The 17,021-nt window shown below is 35.6% G+C and overlaps 4 protein-coding genes and 1 non-coding gene across 8 annotated transcripts; 4 read left to right on the plus strand and 1 right to left on the minus strand.

Moving 5' to 3' along the window:
- The first annotated feature begins 230 nt into the window (after positions 1 to 230).
- TRNAN-GUU (transfer RNA asparagine (anticodon GUU)) lies at positions 231 to 304 on the plus strand. The gene has a single exon. It is a non-coding gene; the product is annotated as a tRNA-Asn (tRNA).
- Positions 305 to 585: 281 nt separating this feature from the next.
- On the minus strand, positions 586 to 3,567 carry LOC105969069 (serine/threonine-protein kinase RHS3). Of its 4 annotated transcripts, none has more exons than XM_012993796.2 (4): positions 3,360 to 3,567; positions 3,092 to 3,167; positions 2,060 to 2,739; positions 586 to 1,677 (listed from the first exon to the last, which is right to left on the minus strand). In XM_012993796.2, exons 2-4 carry the CDS (start codon positions 3,125 to 3,127, stop codon positions 810 to 812), a joined length of 1,584 nt encoding a protein of 527 aa, XP_012849250.1. In that variant the 5' UTR covers positions 3,128 to 3,167; positions 3,360 to 3,567; the 3' UTR covers positions 586 to 809. The 4 variants fall into 4 exon arrangements, with proteins under 4 accessions (XP_012849250.1, XP_012849253.1, XP_012849251.1 ...); XM_012993799.2 differs by having other exon boundaries at positions 3,269 to 3,493; XM_012993797.2 differs by having other exon boundaries at positions 3,092 to 3,217; positions 3,301 to 3,485.
- Positions 3,568 to 7,928: 4,361 nt separating this feature from the next.
- LOC105969003 (aspartic proteinase NANA, chloroplast) lies at positions 7,929 to 10,620 on the plus strand. Its single transcript, XM_012993723.2, has 2 exons — positions 7,929 to 8,758; positions 9,551 to 10,620. Exons 1-2 carry the CDS (start codon positions 8,061 to 8,063, stop codon positions 10,359 to 10,361), a joined length of 1,509 nt encoding a protein of 502 aa, XP_012849177.2. The 5' UTR covers positions 7,929 to 8,060; the 3' UTR covers positions 10,362 to 10,620.
- Positions 10,621 to 12,524: 1,904 nt separating this feature from the next.
- Positions 12,525 to 13,121, plus strand: LOC105968570 (18.1 kDa class I heat shock protein). Its single transcript, XM_012993200.2, has one exon. The coding sequence runs from the start codon at positions 12,539 to 12,541 to the stop codon at positions 13,034 to 13,036; it is 498 nt and encodes a 165-aa protein (XP_012848654.2). The 5' UTR covers positions 12,525 to 12,538; the 3' UTR covers positions 13,037 to 13,121.
- An 813-nt stretch (positions 13,122 to 13,934) lies between these two features.
- LOC105968305 (peroxidase 7) lies at positions 13,935 to 15,756 on the plus strand. The gene is made up of 2 exons (XM_088811754.1): positions 13,935 to 14,231; positions 14,874 to 15,756. The coding sequence occupies exons 1-2, from the start codon at positions 14,001 to 14,003 to the stop codon at positions 15,618 to 15,620; spliced, it is 978 nt and encodes a 325-aa protein (XP_088667880.1). The 5' UTR covers positions 13,935 to 14,000; the 3' UTR covers positions 15,621 to 15,756.
- The last annotated feature ends 1,265 nt before the right edge of the window (positions 15,757 to 17,021 follow it).

Below are 17,021 nucleotides of genomic sequence, written 5' to 3' on the forward strand. Positions count from 1 at the left end.
AATAAAATTCTCTCAATTATTTTTAGCCAACTTATATAAGTTGTGACTTGTCCTTATTGAGAGTAGATGGAAAAATGTTACACTTTTGTTTGGTTAAGGTGTTGTGACTTGGATCATTTTATAGCATTTTTGGGTTGTGCAAAAATCAATAAATATGATTCAAACAAATTCCAATAAAATACCAAGAGTTATACATTGTACATAGATTTAAATTACAATGATAACAACAAGCTGGAATAGCTCAGTTGGTTAGAGCGTGTGGCTGTTAACCACAAGGTCAGAGGTTCGACCCCTCTTTCTAGCGAAATGAATATTTTTATTTTCTATTTATTACTTTTTTTTTTAATTCCCCTCTTGTGTTTTTTTTTTTTGAATTATTTTTCCTTAATCTATCACCATCTTTACTATTATTATTTTAATCAAGTCCAACAATGGATTATGAAAATCAACAAAACTAATCATTTTTATGCTACTTTAATTATGTTCCTATTTTCTTTTTTTATTATTATTCAATATGTTAATTGTTTCCTAGTTTCGTCAACATTTGTTTACTAAAAACATAGTATATATTCTATTGTAGAAACATTACAGCCAAATAACCTTTAAGTCATTCTTACATACTATATCATAAGATTACATAACTCAAGTTTTTATTGTCCCTCAAATCTGCAGTATATTTTGCATCATTTTACAGTATTTACATTGCTTAATAAAACTCATTAAACTGACAAACTAAACTCAAAAAATAAAATGTACACATGATTTTTTTTTAAAGAAATAAAATAAAAACATCAAGAATTCGAAAAACCCTAGAAATACTCGAATTCAACATAAGAAGAGTCACTAGAGCTGCTCTTGTTCCTATCGCATCCAATATCCGCCATCTTCTTATCTGCATGACCACCGTTGTCTTTACACGCGAATTGCGTAAAATCCACCGGTTCAGGTATATACGGCGCAGCGGCACATCTCACCAAAGCCCAATTCACACCTTCGAAAAACGGATGCTGCTTGATTTCAGTCGCGCCTCTCTTATACGCAATCCTCTTATGCGGCTCCTTAACCAACAATCCCTTTATCAAATCCTTCGCCGTAAAACTCACCTGCGGATTATCCGGAAACTTCAGGGGCTGGCCCACCACATTGAAAAGTGTCGCCCTATTTCCGGACCCCTTAAAAGGGGTGGTCCCGTGGAGAAGCTCGTAGAGGAATATTCCGAACGTCCACCAGTCCACCGCGCTGCCGTGTCCCTCGCCGCGGATGATCTCTGGCGCCAGGTACTCATGGGTCCCGACGAACGACATCGACCGGACGTTCGTGGGCTCCGCCATGAGCTCCGGGAGGGCGTTTATGTTATTTCCGAGGCCGAAATCGGATTTGGATTTGCGGTTCTTTTTGGGGAGGAGGCGCGGGAGGAAGGAGGAGGGCTGCATGCAGCCACGCACGGCGTTTTCGTCGTTTAGGATTCCGCCGGGGGTATTATCGGAATTTGGGCCGTGGACGGAGGAGGATTTTACTAGGGTTGGATAGACGGAGCAGCGGAGCGAGAGGTCGAAATCGGAAAGCATGATGTGGCCTTCTTCTCGAACTAGAACGTTTTCCGGCTTTAGATCTCGGTAAACGATTCCTAGCATGTGCAGGTACTCGAGAGCCAATAACACCTCTGATGCATAAAATCTGCCCAAAAAATAAATTTGAATTAATAATGGAATAAATATGTATATGATGATAATTGATATTTAATATAGATGCATATGATTTCAGAGTCCGTGTTTTCCTTGCCAACTCAGTGAATATCGAAACTATAGGAGTTATACTGCAGCTCTTTCAACTTCTCATACAATATCTATTTCACAAACAATCATGCATACAGTCTAGGGGTGGAAATCGGACTGATCGGGTTGGAATTAGCTCTTTTGGAAAAATTCCAAGCACTCGATTAAGCTAAATCCTAATTCCGAACACTAACCTAAAAAGAATCTACGAACAAGTAAACGTGCAATTGAAGAAAACCAAAAACGGGCATACAAACAAGATGTTTAAAAAGATAAATATTAACCTGGCAGCTTCCTCCGTAAAATGCTTGTTGGGCTGCTTCTGCCGAAGCGTATGAAGGTTACCGCCACTACAAAACTCCATAACCAAGCAATAAAATTTCTCAGTCTCAAAGTAAGTATACAATGTAGGCAAAAAAGGATGGTCAAGCAGACCCAAAATTTCTCTCTCTGTTTGTGCTCGAAGCAATTTATTCCTACTCGCAAGCGAACCCTTATCCATAACTTTCATAGCAAAGAAGGTATTAGTCGCACGTAGCTCAACAAGGTATACACTTCCGATATCTCCGTAACCGAGCCTCTTCAAGAGCCGGAAATTAGTCAGCCCTAGCGGAGAATCTTTCGAAGCGGCGGCACTAATGGCGTCCCACCTGACATCGCCGCCAGTGTGTGGCCGGAGGGGGGCGGTTGTGCTGTCCAGGCTGTCGCTCCGGCTGCTGCCGCCGCTGGCCCACCCTTGGTTGATGATTGATAGGTTGCTCTTGGCGGCGGTGCCTGTTTTTGTGGTGGGTGACATTGAGGGTGATGTGCTGTCGTTGTATCTTCTTGGGCTGTAGGGCCCACACGGATTCGGGTCGATGTGTGACATTGCTTCCATTCTTTTGTGAGATGAAGAAGAAGGGTGCTCGTTTTTGGCTTCGTGGTCCATGGTTGTGTTTTCTTCTAATGGTGACGTGTGATTCATCTGCATTTGAATAAGAATAAATAAAAATAAAAATGTAATTCATTGCTTAACACGAAATCGATATGAATACGAAAACGAAATTTTAGCTTCATCAGTGCCACCATGCTTGAAAACTACAATTCACAACCTCAAACCAGAAAATAAAACCAGAAAAACAAAGGCAATATAATATAATAATGTTCAAATTTAAATTTCCCCAATTTTTCAACTGCTCTGGAGCCCTAAATTGAACAGCAATCACGCCATTCTTATGAGCGATTTACATATTTTCCGCTTCTTCAAATTAAAATTGCAATTATTACTGTTGTTGTTGCATTTGTAATGGAATCAATCAAGAGCTGAAAATACTGACCTCGTCCGAGTTTCCACCCTTGCGATTAAACGACATCGTCCGGTAGCACCAGAGTCGAAATTCTCAACGGAAATTTCTGAAAACAAAAATGCAAAATTAGGTCATCAATCGTGTTGATTAATCCACCTGCAAAAACAAAATTTAAATCTGAAATCAAAAAACGTTCGCAGCCACTACATTATCCTCCAGCATGCAAAACCAAACAGCACCTTCAGGAATAAGAATCAGGCAAAGATTAAAGGTGTTTGATAAAATTCATGGGGCCTACATGTAATCGATTCTGGCTTCCGCCATTGTTGTTCCTGTAGCTACAGTGGTGGTTGCCATACGATATTTGGGTAGAAATTTGGGGAGGATGAAAGAGAATAAATAAAAATAGAAATTGAAAATCCATACGAGGACGGGTTTTGAATGAAGAATGAAACATTTTGAGGGGAGGAGGGTTGGAGTGAAAGAGGAATGGTTGGGGAAGACGCAAGAATCGCCGTTTGAATCTCTCAAGTTGTGGCCATTATTATCTTTCCTTATTCTCTTTTCTGCCCCACTTCTTTTACTCTAATTTGTTTTCCTCCCCCCAAATTATGGAGTTTCACACTTTCGAAGTCCTATTTTTCTCTTCCGGAAGTTGTTTTGTTTCTTATTTTTTTTTATACTTATTATATAAATAAATATTGGTTTCAATTGATTAAATAGTAGAAGTTAGTAATATGTTCGACAAAATTCTGAGCTTAATTAATTCTGGCTCATTGGAAGAGATTTTGTATTCAATGTATTATCCAGTAAGATTGGTATTTGTCATACGATTAGCTATGTAGGTAGTGATTAAAATAAAAATGGTAATTTTATCAATAAAATACTACAAATTACAATATGAATAGTATATTCGGGTGCGGCTAAAATGAGTCTTTTTTATTTCGTCGAGCGTAGCATCTCAATGACCATTTGAATTGGGTATTTTATAGGGAATTTAAATGTAGTATCATATTTTAATACAAAACGTTGGCCCAATTTTAATTGGGCATTCCAAATGCTGGCCCAATTTTATAAAGTGTTGTCATCGGTTTGGATTCCAGTTTTAGCTGGACTGATATCCGTCCACTTAAGAATTAAGATACACTTTTAAATAGAAAATGATTTGCTAATTTCATTCAAACAGCTAGCTAGTTCAAATAAATCTATTTTATGTTTATTACTCCATCTGTTGTTCCATAATATCTGTCTCTTTTTAGAATTTTTTTGGTTTCATATTATCTGTCACTTTACAATTTCAATGCTGCATTAATTGCTTATTTTTCAATTTTACCCTTATTAACTCTATAGCACTCTTCCTGCATTAATTAATAAACAAGGGTATTTTTGTCCATCAATATCTATTTTCCTAAAATCAAGACATATTTATTAAGATTCTTAATATTTGTGTCAAGGTGAAAAACTACACCTATTTAGGAACGGAAGAGTATATTATATTAAATTTGCAATTATTAGTTTAAGTAGCACTGTTTGATAAAGATTGAAGAGTCAGCATCCTGTAATTGAGAGGCATTTTTGGAGTAAACTGCAAAAACTACCCCTGTGTAATCTAGAAATAGCAAAAACCCCCCTGTGATAAATAAACTAGCAAAAACCTCCCCTGTGAAATTATTTAAATAGCAGAAACCCCCCTATGGAACTATTTGAGGGTTGACTTGATATAAAAGGACACAAATACCCCTGGAGTCTTGCAATTAATAAATTCTTATATTTTATAAATATTTTAATTATTTTATTTAAAAAATAATCAATTTAGTTGTTTACTATTTTTTTTTAATTTCTAAACAAAAAAATTAAAAAGAATAAATATACATATAATATGTATATATATAAATACATTTTGAGGGACAATTTTGTCATTTCAAGTCTAAAAAATCAGCTAGGGGGGATTCTGCCTTTGACTAAATTTCACAGGGGGGTTTTTGCTAGTTTATTTATCACAGGGGGGTTTTTGCTATTTCGAGATAACACAGGGGTAGTATTTGCAGTTTACTCGGCATTTTTGATATGGAATCTCACTTGTAACATGGCGCGAAATTAGGGCTCAATCTACCTAGCAATTATCCCACCTACCTTCACACTATATATATATATATATATATATATATATATATATATATATATATATATATAAAAGTTGTAAATTTGTAATATATTTTAAAGAGATCTTACATCTTGTTTGAAGACTTTATAAGTTGTTACGTCCTCGCACTATATATTTATAAATAATTATTTTTTACTTATAATAAAATCTTAAATAAAAAACTGAGTTAAAGGTAAATTAAAAAAAGATGATTTTAAAAGCTTTACAGCAGTTCATTGTTTGAACTCTTAAATTTTTTGAACTCTTAAAGATTTTTTATTTTTTTAAATAATTTTTGAAACACTCTATAAACTATTTTTAGTAGCTTAGAACCTTATAGAAATAATTCATTTTTACATACTTCATTGGTAACAAAGTCAAAGCCCAAATAATCGTGTATGGATTAACATGAGGTAGCAAATATCGTTATGGTTTTATTTACATTAAAAAAAATAGATATTTATTTATTAATATTCGATGCACACTTAAGCAAAGTATGAATTTGACTATCTAATCATGTTCAATCCAAATAAAAATTAGATAAATGAATTTGGTGTGTAAATTAAAAAAAAAAAAATGTTATAAATATGAAAATTGAAGACAGCTGCTAGGAGTGAGATTTGCCATGTGATATCGCACCCTGTTATTCTTTGCCAGCTTATTTTTAACCAATTGCCCTTTGACCTTTTACTTCCTTTCTTTATTTTTATTCCCACTTGTACCCCTATCATCATATTTGGAAATTCAGAATTACAAATATCTAATATTTTTTCAAGAAAATTAAATATCCACCCCCTTTCATTACGTGTGATATTATATAATATATATTATTACGTACGGCGTCGTTTTCTTTGAAATATTTTGGATTTAGTGTCTGCTAAATTATGTATATGTTTATTCAATTATGCAATTATGTCTTAGTGATCAAGTTTTGTGTCACATCAACAAATTTTTAGTGTCCCCTAATATAAGATTTTATTCAATTAGATATCTTTTAATTATCAAATTTATTTTTTAAATATTAATTAGGGCTTAAGATGGTCATAAATTTATTACATACATGCTGTAGTCTAACATAAAATTATCTCATGATTTTGTCAATAGATTCACACTTATGAAATACTGTAGGACCTCATGTGCTACTGATTGTCCTAAAATCAAATAATGTTAGGAAAGACGAAAACCCTAGTTTGTAGTGCATTGAACACCACAAACGCCTACGATGTCCGATTGTAGATACATATTTTATATATGTGCAATCATTGTAACTCAACTGATACAGTTTCACACTTTCATCAATAAAAGCTATTCAAATATATGATTAAACAAAAATATGAACGAGAAATATGTTAAAAAAAAACACTATGCAACTGGAATTTCGACGCGTTTGTCGTGTCGTACTCGTACGGGCAATGGAGATTTCGTGCAGAATAATTAAGAAGACCTAAAATTATATTAGGCTAATTAATGATGGATTCATGCAGCCAGCTTGTCCATTTTTCACAAAGTCAAGCTCATGTTTATTAGAATTGAAAAATCCCACCGTGGAATAGTATATTAATTAATCAACTGCAAATCCAATATATATATATCCTAATGTAGGTTTAGTGTAATTAATCTCTGTTTGTAATCAGAGAAATGTCAACGTTTATATGTTCATGAAATTCTGGATATATTTTGTTAATATATATATATATATTTATAACGTCTGCAAATAATTAATTAGTTGCAGTTGCACAAATATACGGCGTCAACATCTACGTTACGTTGGAATAAATGATTATTAAAACCAAAACGATCGAACTCCATATCCCGACAATCATGTGGAGAGAGAGAAAGCAGAGAGAGAGAGAGAGAGAGCAGAGACAAGAATGTACTGTGTGAAGAATCAACCATGCTCGAGGACAGCCCACAATAAATAATGCAATAAATAAAACTGATAAATATGCATGAATCACAGACAAGAGTAAGGAAAAACAAACAAACAAACAAACAATGATAGTATGAATTTGGATTTATATAATTATAAATACAATTAAGAATTAGATTTATCCTTAATTTTTTTTTTCCGTAACGAGTGACAAGTTCGACATAGGGACCAGTGACAAAACGATTGGAACTTGGGTCAATTGACACAAATTCATGACTTACTCCAACCACTAAATCATCTATTGCTGGACAAATTTATAGTTAAATTTTTTTATTGCAGGACAAATGTACTGTTCATTTAATTAGATGAGTATTAGTCCTTGATTTATGATTTTATTTAGTAAAACAGACTATCCCAATTTTGCAGCCATTTTGTAGCAACTTTTAGTTACTAAATTTGTTAGGGTTTGTTAGTAATGACCCACAAAATTAGGTCAATTTTTGCAATAGGATCCCATTTATTGTGAAAGGTTTCACATATCTTCCTTGGGCAGATTAATAATAAATTATATTTTTTGATAATTGATTATATAAAATTAATTCTGTACAGTCTCAACTCTCAACATTTAACAATTCCACCGTAATTTGGACTTTTGCATCAATTTAAAACTACTATGACCAACCACCCCCAAAAAAAAAAAAGAAAAAAAGAAAAAAAAAAAAAAAAAGAAAATCCCGTGTAAATATTATACGTATATTTATTTATATATATATATATATATATATATATATATATATATATATATATATATATATATATATATATATATATATATGTCGTTTGCACTGGGAAATGGACCCCTTTTTCCGCATACAAACTCGTGGCCTTCATTTCTTCAAAAAAAATACATTAGCCATTTTTTTTTCTTGTTATATAAATCTTCAAATTACTTGCGTTTATATTTCAGTAGTGACATGTAAAAAAAAATGGTGACGCAGACCAGCCAAAGAGGGTTTTCCCTATTCATCATTTGTTGGTTCACCATTATTAATTACTCTCTGCAATTCTCAGAGGCCTTCCGATTTTCAGAAGCCGATGTTAAACTCGAGTTGGTTCACCGGTACCACCTGCAAGGGGAGCGCCGCAATGTGGCGGCGCAGCCGCTGGAGCGCCTCCGCCAACTCGTCCACAGCGACGCCGTTCGCCTCCGGGGGATATCGCTCAAAGTAATGCTGATACAGGGCGGTGCCGGTCCGGTCCGGCGACGAGTCCGTGAAACCGACGACGCCTTTATTCCGGCGTCCACCAATGGCGGCGGCGGAGGAGGAAGCAAAAACAAGGAGCAATTTTCCAACGTGTCGGGTCAACTCCCGATCAGTTCGGGTGCGGATTTCGGGACGGGGCAGTACTTTGTGCAGTTCCGGGTCGGATCCCCGGCCCAGAAAGTGGTGCTGATTGCCGATACTGGCAGCGATTTAACTTGGATGAACTGCAAATACAGGTGCCGCGGCGGCGGCGGTGGATGCCGGAGAAACCCGAACAAACGCCGCCTTTTTTGGGCCGATCGTTCGTCTTCCTTCAGAACCGTGCCCTGTTCTTCAACCACGTGCACTAATGATCTCGCCAATCTCTTCTCCCTCACTCGATGCCCTTCTCCCATCTCCCCATGTGCCTATGATTACAGGTACACACAGTCACACACACACACACACACATATATATATAATTATATATATATATATTGCCTTATTGCATTTTGTTATTTCCAATTTGCACTGAAAGATTAATCATCTGCACATGCTCTTCGTATTATGGAATTAGTAGAAAGTAGAAACCATTAATTGTAAAGTAAATTACGGAAACCCCAGAACTTAGGCTAAATAACGAAAAACACCCCACCTATTTGTAATTACCAAAAACCCCTGAGTTTTGTTGCGGTGTAACACCGCGGATTTTTTTTTATTCCAAGGAATAGACTTTACACAATTTCAATTTCAGATATTTTCTTTCACCCGGTATATAGATTGTACACATTTGATGTTAAAAAATTTGATCAACGGTAAATCAGAGGGGGATTTTGGTTATTACGGATAAGAAAGAGTATTTTTCATTATTTAGCCTAAATTAAGGGTATCGTTAATTGTAAATCAAACCATAATCAGATAATCTACCTTTGAGGACTTTAATGAACTTGTCTTTATTCACAATAAATAAAAGAAATAAATAAAATATATAAATAGAAAAACATAAATGCTGAATGATGAGTAGTACAATTTTGTATGAGCAAAAAGCCTGCAAATTGTTACTGGTGAAGTCATTACATCTCTCACCTAAATCCAGCGCATCAGTTACGGCAGTTATTGCGAAGTAGATTTGCTCACATGACTTCACTACACAGTACACACACACAAAGCTAAAAAGCCCTAGCCTGGTAGTTAAATTAAACATGATTAATTAACTACTAATTTAATTATAGGTACTCAGATGGTTCAGCCGCACAAGGCTTATTCGGGAACGAAACCGTAACACTCAGCCTAACCAACGGGAGAAAAACCAGACTCCACAACGTTCTGATTGGCTGCAGCATTTCCTCAAGTGGGCCCACTTTTCAGTCGGCCGACGGTGTAATCGGATTAGGGTACAGCAACTACTCACTCGCGGTCAAGGCATCTAATTTATTCCGGGGAATATTCTCTTACTGCCTCGTTGACCACTTGAGCCCCAAGAACATCTCCAGTTATCTCACATTCGGTTCGGCAAAACAACAAACAGATACAATGCACTACACGGCGTTAATATTAGACGTTATCAATCCATTCTACGCCGTTAGTATGAACGGCATCTCCATCGGAGGATCAATGCTGGATATTCCGGCGGAGGTTTGGGATGTGAAGGGTTCCGGGGGAGTGATTCTCGATTCCGGCACGAGCCTCACTTCGCTGGTGGGGCCCGCTTACCGGCCCGTTATGGCTGCGTTGACGGCGTCGTTGTCGGGTTTCGAGAAATTGGGATTGGACGTGGGCCCGCTCGAGTACTGCTTTAATTCGACGGGGTTTGTGGAGAGTGTCGTGCCGAGATTGGTGTTCCATTTTGGCGACGGAGCGAGATTCGAGCCGCCGGTGAAGAGTTACGTTATAGATGCTGCTCCGGGGGTGAAGTGTTTGGGGTTCGTCGGCGGCGCGTGGCCGGGTGTTTCTGTGGTTGGGAATATTATGCAGCAGAATTATTTCTGGGAGTTTGATCTTGTGAATAGGAGATTGGGTTTTGGTTCGTCGTCTTGCAAGTAGATTGATTTTGGGATTTTGATTTGTTACATGGGGAGTGTAATTTTAAATTTAAATTTAAATTCAAATTCAAATGTCTATCTTTATTTAATTTGTATTATACATAGAAAAAAAAAGGAGAAAACTATTATTGTTTCAGGCTTTTCTTCTCGTTTGTGTAACACCATACCTTGGTTTATGTTCAAGACTCAAGAGTGTGTATATTATTGTTACTCATAGATGCACATTGAATAATAATTATAATAAATTGTATTATTGTTAAGAGTAATATCTATTTGATTCTTTCTTTTCCACATACATAATATATTAATGATAACTTCATAATTTGATAATGATGTTTTAGGAATTGATGAGCTCTATGATGTTATTTTAAGATCAAATTTTGAAATGTTAGGAAATGTAGCTTATAAATTAGAAGGTGTTTAGCTAAACTTATAAGTTGTTATAAAGAGCTTGTAAGTGTTTAAAGAGCTTATTAGCTCTTTTAAAGTGTTTTGTAATTTTATTTAAGTAGTTATACACCATATTTATATTTAAGATCTCGTGAAAACTAACTTATAAGTTCATTATCCAAACACTTTATAAATTAATTCTAAAAATAAAACGTAACAACTTATCAACTCTTCAAACAACTTATCAAATGTGTGAGCTTATCATCTCTTTAAAACAAGCACGAGTGTAGTATTATATTGTAATTGTTTCAGCAAATTAAATGAGCAAATAAGATCTTATGTATAAAAAGTGGAGAGAAGGTACTTTCGTTGAAACAACTTAAAAGCTCCTTAGTAGCTTCTTTTTGCAAAAAATATAATCTTTAGAAAAAACTATCAAATACTTGTTAATATAGCTTATAAGCTTTGCCAAACAGCCTCGATCGACACTTAATAAAAGATTTAAAAATATGTTCGATAGAGTTTAATGCCGACAGATATCATTGGGAATAGAGACAACCAATAGAATTAGAGTAATATAATTAGGACAACATACATTCTTGCATCTATTATTGAAGACAACAAAGACAAATCATCGTTTGATGGTATTGACACCCTTTCTTGATGCATTGCATATTGGTCACGAAGACTCATTGTAAAAATAAAATTTGATTTTATTATTAATTATTAAACATTTAAAATCATTGACTTGAAATCGTTTTGATCTAAATAAAATCCTCACCCATTGCAAATTTAAAATAACCAATGAGCTTCTCCTTCACTGAAATTGGTGCAGAAATTTTGGATCTGTAATGGTGACATTTGAGATAAAATCTGAAACAGTTGAACTAACTAGATTTATTATTGGAGAAAAAATAAATGCGATGATGACTGAAGATGAAAGAGGAATTAAATCATCAAAATCGTGGGGGGGGGGGGGGGGGGGGGGGGACAACTGTCTAAATCTAGGAGTAAGAAAGTCGAATCCATCAACAGTTGAATCCGTCAAATTCAAGAAAACTCGTACCGTTGGAATCGAACAGATAGATCCATCAATGGGATTGAGTCCAAGAAAACCCATCATCCTAAGCCACCATGTAATGTGTTTTCTGTGAAGAAGAAAGAAAAATACATATTTGATTACTTTCATATATGCTCGGGTTTAAATGTTACACCAGGTCATATACACTGACTAAGTTTTAACCGTTGATGTTGTTAAATAACCAACCATTAAACACACATACACATGGAAAGTTTGTCGATACTATCCTACTGAAACCCGATATATTTCACTTGGTCTAGCATCAATTCTTTAAGTTCCATTTGTTTTGGTGTATTCTCTTAGTTTCTTTTTTTTTTTTGGGATATCGTATTCTATTAGTTTCTTAAAAATGTAATTAGTGTGTACTAATTTGAATTATGACTAATGTAAGTCTGAAAGCCCACAATAAAGCCCAAGCCCGTACATACTCGGTAAGTTTCCGATTTCCCACGGCCCGTTTCCTCATTGAATAAAGCCCAAGCCCGCACAACTCGAGCAAAAGCCCTTTGGCAAATCTCGAGAAAGGTCTAAAACATTCTCAATTTCTCCCACATAAATTTGAAATAGTCTAACTTGGTAGAAATAAATACTCTAGAATTCTCAAGAACCCGCTTAATTACTTCACAAATCCCCATATAAATACTCAAACCAAATCATCACATTCATCATCAACAAAAAAAAAAAAATAATAATAAAAGAAAACCGTTATGGCAGCCTTTCTACTGCGATCACTACTTTCGGATCCTTCATTTACTGAAACTTTCGGGTTCGGGTCGTCGAAACCCGGCCCAACGATGGACTGGAAGGAGACCCCCGAAGCCCACATCTTCAAATTCGATCTTCCGGGTCGGGTTAAAGATGACGTCAAGATCCATGTTCGGGATGACAGAGTGCTACACGTAAGCGCCGTCAGTAAAGAAGAAGAAGATAACGGCGAAAATAAGAGTAACTATAAATGGCATTGTAAAGAGCGCGTTCGTGCCGGAAGTTTTTGCCGGGAATTTAGATTGCCGGAAAATTGTTTGGTTGATGAGATAAAAGCCTCCATGAGCGACGGAGTGCTGGTTGTCACGGTGGCGAAAGACCTTAACAAGAAGGTGAAAAAGCATGCCGAAAAACATGCTGTTGAAATCTCCGGCGAAGGAGATGATTCGGGCTCTGCTGCTGCTAAAGGATTTGCCCGATTTGTTTGCTGCAAAGCTTAATTTATTTATATAAATACATATTTAGTTTTGTTTAGAACACACACAACCACGTTTTGCTTTGTGTTTTGAATTGTTCATAGTTATGTCCCAGCATGGATTAATTGTTTGTCAAATATATATGTATATATATATATATATATATATATATATATATATATATATATATATATATATATATATATATATATATATATATATATATATATATATATATATGTGTGTGTGTGTGTGTGAAACAACAGATTATATTAGTGATGAATTTTCATTTTTCACCATTTAAAATTTTGATTTTATAAGAATGATATGCAGATGAATTTAAATAAAAATGTTTACAATAATCTAATCGTCCTCTAAGATCCAACGGCTTAATTATCGATTCAGAAAGAATCAATATAAAAAAAGAAAATGAATTGTTCCAACAATAATACGATAAACTATGTAATAAGAGTTGGATCAGATTATCCAGACTAAGCAAATTACTTATTATTATTATTATTATTATTATTATCATCATCTCTTAGACTTAAACTATGAAGACAAGACAAGATAATGTCAACCTTATTTGTCAACCAATTTGGCCAGCATTTTCATTATTTATTATTTAGTTAATTAGCACTTAATTAGTTATTATCAGAAATCCTGGAGGGATACGAATATGCCACCATTCTCAGATATATATATGTTACCTCAAATTAATTAAAATGACCAAATTTTAAACTAATTAAGGAAGAAATAATACATAATTATTGTTTTTTGACTTGTGAAAAACTGACTTTGAATTTGAAATTATATATAACATGGTGGGCATGTTATCTACCTAGTGCTGCTCACGTTTTCTTTTCTTCCCGATCGACCGAAATATATTGCATATAAATTATTGGACCAATTCATCATAACCAATTGGCTAATTGATTTCTAGTTCCAGAAATCGTTAACAAATCGGAAAAAAAAAAAAATTAAAAAAATGAGGTGGTTTCTTCTGATCATCGGTGCCGCCGTTTTCATCAATATTCATAGTAGTGCCACCGCTGCTCAGCCGCTGCCAGCATCCGCTTACCTGTCGACAGCTTATTATCTGAAATCATGCCCAACCCTGGAAAATATAATCCATCAAAAAGTGAATGCTTGGGTTAAGAAAGATTACACTTTAGCCCCTGCCGTCATCCGTCTACATTTCCATGACTGCGCCGTTAGGGTATGTATATAATTCTATCTTTTTGTCGATTTTTTTCCCAAGAAAATTCAAATTTTATTGCTCCATTTTTTCAAATTAATTGTCATTTTATATTATTTATCAATAACTTAATCACTACCTCTTTCACATTTTCAAGAAAATTCAATTTTTTTAGTCCGGTGTCCTCCCATTTTAAATTACGGTCGCTTTACGAAAAAAAAAGTTGTTTCGTATCATTTGTATCACTTTAGAGTTTCAATATTGCAATTATTACATTTTTCTCAATTTTATCCTCACCTAACTAATTAATGCAGAGAAAATATTAAAGAAAAAAATAGGGGAAAAAAAAGTGTTCTAATACATAAATTGCATTTTTCCTAAAATTCATGCACGTTTGAATGATTAAGTAAAAAAACGTACAGTTAAACCTCCATAAATTAATAAAGTCAGAACCGGAGAAATTCTATTAATTTAGCAAATTATTAAATTATGGAGTTAATAATTTAACACGTTTTCACCGAGTCGGGACCGAGAGAAACTATTATTTAAACGAGGCAATTAATTGATGGAGGTTTTACTGTAATATAAATAACCAGGTGAAGCATCGCACTGTTCGATTTAATGAATGATTAATTAATTCCCTAAATCGTCTTAATTTTCCAGGGTTGCGACGCGTCGATCTTGCTGAATCGTCCCAACAGCGAGCGAACAGCCGAAGCCAGCAAAACCCTAAGGGGCTTCAGTTTGATCGACGACATCAAAGCCGAGGTCGAGAAGAAGTGTCCCAAAACAGTCTCATGCGCCGACATCCTCACGGCGGCCGCTCGGGACGCCACCGTCCTCGCCGGAGGCCCGTTCTGGGAGGTCCCATTCGGCCGGAAAGACGGCAAAATCTCCGTCGCCAAAGAGGCCAACAACGTACCGCAGGGGTACGAGAACGTCACTTCCCTACTCAACTTCTTCGACAAAATGGGGCTCACGTTCGTCGACCTGGTCGTACTCTCCGGGTGCCACACCGTCGGCAGGAGCACGTGCGCCGCCGTGAAGGAGAGGCTGTACAACTTCAGAGGCACCGGGAAGGCGGACCCCTCGATGAACGCCACGTACGTGAGCTCGCTGAAGAAGCAGTGCGGCTTGGATTCGAATTATGTGAACTTTGATGCGACGACGCCGAGGAGCTTCGACGCGGCGTATTACGCGAACCTGGGGAAGAAGATGGGGCTGCTGTCGACGGATCAGCTGCTTTACTCCGACGTGAGAACGGCGGGGGTGGTTGGTTTGATGGGTTCTCAGGCGGGGTTCTTTAAGGACCAGTTTCTCGTGTCGATGGTGAAGCTGGGTAATGTTAATGTGTTGACCGGTAGAAACCAGGGTGAAGTCAGATTGAACTGCAATCGGGTCAATGCTTGAGGATTAATTTATGTATATATGTTGATTTAATTTCTTTTTTTCCAGGACAAATAAAATAATGTTTTTTTTTTTTTAATTTAATTTTTTTGGGTGTCATTACAGTTTCCATTAACGTATTAAAATGTGATTTGTTTTTAATTATTGTTTAGTATGATTTGAGCCTGGTTTTACACATAAATTTGAGTAGTGATTGTTTCGAATATTTCTTTCTTTGAAATTGGGTTTTTGCATATATTTGATTCAATTGTACTCTTATTTGAGGTTAGTTAGGTGTTATACTTGTTGGGTATCCATTTGAACCCGGAGATAATCAGTATACATAATTATATTCTATCATGATCCTATGGGTATAGGATTTAGGGATTACAGATTATCTAAAGTAACAAACGAAAGAAACAATGTAAATGGAAAGAACTCAAAATAGAAAAGCTACTCAATAGCAAAACCATTGTCATCTTTTTCAAGCCCAGAATAAATCGGTAGTGCCACCAATGGTTCAGTTTAATCACCAAAATCCTAAGTCTGATCAGAACCACTCAAATTTTATTCAACTCTCTCATTCAAACCTCCAATTTCACTGGTGTAAATTCTCTTGTATTTTCGTCACTTAGAAGTGGATCTCATTCGCTCATCGAAGAATAGAGATCTGAAGAAACTAGCAAGATATTTAAATGAGTTTGTTCTACCCTCTCTCTCATAAAATGGTTTGTTATATAGATGAAAAAGAAGGATTGTGTCTAAAGTGGAGAACATAAACGGTACAACTATGTCATAGTCAAATGAGCATGTCGCCGGGAAATTTCAAGACGCATTTAACGTGTACGACTAGAAAACAGAGATAAGAGAAAAAATATGATAAAGTAGGGTTTGAGAGAGAGACGGAGTTAAATACCTCAAATGGGGTGGTGAAGATTTAAACAGGGAGAACCAACGATCAAGATTCAGGATCTAGAGAGTTCTCAGGATCTGACCAATCACTTGGATTTTTTGTGTTGCTAAGCTTTGAGTGTTGGGCCGCCTCAAAGAAGAAAAGGTTTAATGGACTGGACTTCACTAACTGATTTGGGCCCAAAAATTTAACAAATCTCCATCCGAGACCATGTGAATTATCGAGAATTTAAGACGGGGATCATTATCACCGTTTTTAAATATATCTGAATATACACATAGTTTTGTTCATTCATAATTTGTATTCAAGGGTATTTTAAACTTGTAAATAGCGTCGCGCTTAAATAATTGAGAAATGGTACATTATTTCTAAAACATATCAAGGGCAATTTATGTAATTAATTAGGCATGTGAGTGTTAGTTGATTGCACGAAGCCAGCCACCTAGCCTAGTAGCCTACTACATCGATTCATTTAATCTTTTCCCTAATTAAAAGTTCAAAATCTAATACAT

This window comes from Erythranthe guttata, chromosome 13 (assembly GCF_056151865.1).
Source record: "Erythranthe guttata isolate IM_541 chromosome 13, IM_541, whole genome shotgun sequence".
Lineage (NCBI taxonomy): Eukaryota > Viridiplantae > Streptophyta > Magnoliopsida > Lamiales > Phrymaceae > Erythranthe > Erythranthe guttata.